Source organism: Haplochromis burtoni, unplaced genomic scaffold (assembly GCF_018398535.1).
Source record: "Haplochromis burtoni strain Fernald_Lab_line unplaced genomic scaffold, NCSU_Asbu1 Contig_5, whole genome shotgun sequence".
Classification (NCBI taxonomy): domain Eukaryota; kingdom Metazoa; phylum Chordata; class Actinopteri; order Cichliformes; family Cichlidae; genus Haplochromis; species Haplochromis burtoni.
Genome location: NW_024582366.1, coordinates 379,091 through 384,208, shown reverse-complemented (window position 1 = coordinate 384,208; position 5,118 = coordinate 379,091). Strand labels below are relative to the sequence as shown.

The 5,118-nt window shown below is 43.9% G+C and overlaps 1 protein-coding gene across 1 annotated transcript in view; it reads right to left on the bottom strand.

The window, feature by feature from the left end:
* Window positions 1–5,118, bottom strand: part of LOC102297691 (cadherin-2) — a 102,120-nt gene that overhangs the window by 16,778 nt on the left and 80,224 nt on the right. The window contains exon 14 of the mRNA XM_042222074.1: window positions 89–228. Within this exon, the coding sequence (XP_042078008.1) occupies window positions 89–228 (140 nt within the window). The remainder of the gene's footprint in view (window positions 1–88; window positions 229–5,118) is intronic.

Sequence of the window (5,118 nt, the reverse complement as noted above, 5' to 3'; positions counted from 1 at the left end):
TGTGTGTGTGTTGCTGCTGTATGGCAGTGATGGAAGGAAGCAGGCTAATATAAATAGTTACAAAAACATGAAGTGTTCATTTGTATACCTGGTCCTCCTCTCCACCGCCCTCCTCATCATATTTCAGGATGTTGTCGCGTACGTCGTCCTCCGGGTCGATGAGGAGCTGCTTGGCCTGGCGTTCCTTATCCCTCCTCTTCATCCACATCACAAACAGCAGCACCAGCACTGCAACGCAAGAGTGAGGACACACGAAGACCTCAGTGAGCACCAGTGAGTTTCCATGAAGGGCTTCAGAGACCACCAACTGTTTCATGTTTAGCTCAGACTGAAAGAACACATCTACCAATCAGAGGCTCCGTTACAAACCCCCCATTGACTCACAGTAGGAAAGAAAACTGAAAAAAGACCCATCCACTGACATACTGAGCCATCCCATAGTCACAGATATATCAGATATGGTTCTGTGAGATATCTAAGCTGGAGTGGTCCCAGTATGATGTTACACTGGGGCCCAGTATTGTCAAAACACATCTCCCTGCCCTAGAACACAGCAACGAAGTCACTTTGCTTTAGTTAGCAGCTACATGTTTGTGACGAGACCTTCAGCCATCCTCTGTTTTGCATCTTCCTTTGAAAGCATCAGCAGACATTTGTTAAACCTTCCACTAAGTCCTGCAGACCACACGCTGCCTCGCTCACACGACATGCATGTCAGTTATGCCAGCAGTGATACGTAAATATGCCTTTGGTTTAATTCCTCTCTTTGTTTTCTGTGAATTTGCAGATATGTTCCCTCTTTTCTCTGCGCAGTGAAACATCTCACATGCAGTTTGTATAATATGAAATCAAAACGTGGAACAACACAGCAGAGAGCAGCACGCACGGCTGTCCCATCAGATCAAAACGCTGCACTTTCTCCTGATTTATGGTTTCACATCTGTCTTTTTACAGACGGGTTCACTATTTTAACCACGAGGCAGTTCTCCAGGAGACCGACTTCATCATCTCTGATGCAAGATTTGAATCACCACTGCAAAGCCCCTGTTATCTCCTCAAGTACCTTGTACACAGTCACAGTTCAATACAAAATAGCTGCATGTTTCACTCCATTCTTTAAAATACTTGCTCCCCTACGCTGGGATTTCAGCTCTTATTTTGAGACAGCTGGTGGGTTTTAAAAGTCAGTGTGAATCTCTCTGTCTTACTGATCACATTAATCTGGAGGGATTTATGAGACAGCTCAGGGTGCGCCTGCATTCATGAACCTGCACCAATGTACCTGCACAGGCCAAAACACACGAGGATGCTGAGAGAAATTCTAAATGACAACTGAAACCCCAGAGAGCCGATAATGTCACCATTAGTAACATTTCTCAGTATAACCATCAGCAAAAGCTGGAAGCTATTCACCCAACTGCCTTTCAACAGGACACCAGACAACACATCCAGTCTATTTAGAATGCAAATCACTGCTGCTCCACAATTTACATCATCCCATAATGTGGGAAATGTTCCTCAGTCTGAGACCTAAACTTCCCATCTGGAGGTGTTCAGGCCCAGGAGCTGGTAGATGTAAAGACACATGCAGCTTTGCAACTTTCTCTGAAAAACAGATCAAACTAAGGAGAATAGTTCACACACTGGAAAGTGCTGCAAATTACCTTTGGCCACCAAGGTCACAAAATATGGAGTTCTGAATTTGGCCAAAGAAGCACACAAAAAAAGATAAAACATGGCCGTTTCCATATAAACAGAAAATCATGGGGCCCAGCTTATCTTAAAGCCTGACTCTATTCAAAATACAAGAGACATTGATGCGTTTCGTTTTATTCCAAAATCATAAATAACCCAGGCTGCTGGTTATAAATGGTGTTGGTACCCAGTCATATGCAAAGTGTTCAGACCAAGGGACACATTTCAAGAACTGTAAATTCAGGTCAAAGTAATGAGAAATATCTCAAAATAACTAATTTGTTTTTTATATAAATAAATAAATGTATATAAACAGGTGACCGTAACTGTACATGACTCCCCTGCAGTACCGTCACGGCCCACCAGGGGCCCACACTATAGCACACATTATATCCTGATATAATATGATTGAAAAAAAAAAACCTTTAAGTTAGGCATATGTGTGCTTGTCAGCTACACATTTAAACACTGCTGCTCCTCCCAGCTGACCAAAGGAATCCCAGTCGTTTAAACGCATATTAATATACAACTGAAGTTCCAACGCCAGCAGCCCTGACAGGCTTCTCCGTCCCCCTCCTCTCTTTCTCTCTGTGGATGGAAACTGAAACCGACTGAGCGGGGAGAGTAAACGATGACACCTGTGCTAACCCTTAGATAAGCATGCAACCAAAGTGATGTGTAACCACACTTTGCTCAGGGTGTGGCTACGAGCATTAGCAAGGAGGGCTGTGAATTTCATTTGTAAAACCAAGGAAAGCCATAAAGTGTCGAGATGACATGAGCATTTAGTCTGACTGGTATCCACGTGGGCAGTTTCTTCTGCTGCTCTCTGCTAGCTTTAGCTTAGCTTATCTGTGCTGTTTGTGCCTCTGAGTATTTGCAGTTACCTGACAGGTGACACGGCGTGCTGCCTGCCCAAGAAGTTTGTGCTTCAGTGTTGGTGAGTGAAATTACAGCAAGTCCTTTACTCAGCACCAGTTAGCATGTTTGTTTGCACCCATACTGTTTATGAACGTAGCTTGCTGGTGTTCATTTATAAGTCGATGCTCCAGCCTTTCATCGACTGTAGCCGCATGTCACAGGGCTGCAGCCATCTTTTATATACAGTCTATGGTCACGAGCTGATGGCATTATTTAAAATAAAGCTGTATTATAAAGATGGTAATAAACATACTGACAGTTCTCTGCACAGCCCTGCTGTCTTTGCTGCTACACAAAAGCATTTGCAGTAAAACACCAGGAACCTTCATCTTTTATCAGAGGCTGAAGCTGCTTTAGTGGTGGACACTTGAATCTTCCCCACATCAAGGACGTCATTTAAACTGATCTGACTTCACTTAGCTCTAAATCTGAAACTCCTCCCTGTGATGTCTTTCAGGGCTCAAACCTCAGTTCAGTATTTGCTCTTGTGGCTGCTTTCGTTGTGCCTCAGTTCCTGAATCAGGTCCATGAAAGGCATATTGATGTGCTGCTCTCCTGCTTGTGGCTGTTTCCTCCGACTCCATTTGACCTCCTCTCGGCACAGCCAGACTTTATCAGCGGCGGCGTTTTTGTGCACAAAAATGGCCGTCATAATGATTTGAATGCTTTGTTCATGCCTTGTGTAACTTGAGGTGACATTACAATTTCCAGTAAGACTGCAGTTATTAAAATATAGTACAGCAGATTTCATTAAAGCTTCTCTGGCCCTGAATGTCGCCTGCTGCACTAATCATTTTTCTGCCACAGCTCACTGTAGCCTGCAGAGCTTTGGCAATGGCTCTATTTTAAAGTCTCCTAGCTGGCCCAAATGCCTTTATTCTAACTGGCTAATCAAACAGTTTGATCCATCATGTGAAACCCGAGTGAGAGCTCTGTGTTTATTTCTTTAAAAAACCTTTAAAAGTGTGACTCAGTGGTTCAATCGGGCTTCAGATCTCTTCTTTGTATAAGAACACTCTGCAGTGCTTCAGCTGAGTGATCAGTCAAGCTGACTTTGTTTGCTTTCCTGCTCTTCTGTCACCTGTAGCTTTGTGCTGAGGAAGCAGCTCAAAGGGCCACTCAGAATGTCCAAGCACATCAGGTGCTGCTTGCTAACAAGGACATAATTCAAGAAAAACTGTGAGGCGTTCGACACCAACACTTTGGATTAGGCCTGAAATGTCTTGCTGGCTCATAGTGAGTGTCGCTGAGCTGCAGCAGCAAACTGAACTGTTTCTTTAGCTCTGCTGTCGCGGCCTCTGTCCACACATTTCCCAACACAGAAAGGAATGCATATTTAATAGCTGCTGTATTTTGCACGATCATTAACACGGAGTCGACGGTGCAGTGAACAGACAGGGTTTAGCAGCTTCGCTACAAACCTGAAGACCCACAACTCTATCAGCACCACTGAGCTGAAGCAATCTAATAGTATCTGACCCAAGGTTCACAAGCATAGTAATTAATTTCTGGTAATTTGATTGGACACAACTATACTTAGAAATAAGTACCCTGTGAACACCGTATGCACACACGAGTACAGCTGAGGATGATGGGAAAGTCATTCGTTTTGCAGGTATTTCGTCATAAGCCAAAGCACTCAATAGATTAAAATTGTGACCTGATGAAGTGATTACAATTCACCTTCACAGGAACATAAATGTCTGTAGAACATTTCACAGCAGTCCATTCGATATTTAATTTGACCCAAAGTGATGCACTGATGGACAGACTGATGCTGCCAGTGAGGATGAAACTGCAAACAGATCGACAGTAAATGAAACAGCTGAAGAAGGAGCATCCATAGCAGTGATAAATGTGATCGCTTATTACCAGATATCTGCTCTAAGTGCTTGGCTTTATTTTGCCTTGTTTGACCAGCTCGAGCCACTTTCTGTGATATTATTTATTTTCTGAATACAATGTCAAACATCATTTCTGCAGCAATCTAAGTTCACTCTGGAAATCAGATTATTTCCATCTGCAGTAATTTATATGTGGCAAAAGGGCTCGAAGCAGCTGCAAGATCTCAGCACAGAACAGAGACGTCACGACAACAGATGTGACATTTATTAAGTCGCACGCAGCACCTTATACGGGGCCTGAGAATCGGATGGATAGAATCAGCTCAGCCATCAGACATCAGGTTCTGTTCTTCTGCCCACTTTATTCTGGCCTCTCTCTGGTTTTGTTCAGTCAGGCTCTAGTACAGTGTGCCTACATGCCCTTCACACATGTTTCCACACAGCGCCACAAACCTTAAGGTTAGGTGCCTCGATATACTGCCCAGACCTCTGCAGACAGCATTTGTTGAAATGCAGTGTCCGAACCACCGGCTGCCGTCTGCTGACCAATTAGCTTTATTAGCTTTTCCCAAATACATCTGCGTTCATAACCACGGGTAAGAAAAAGGCCTGAGGACAGTCAGGAGACTAACAGGGTCCCACACTGGCAAGTGGGAGT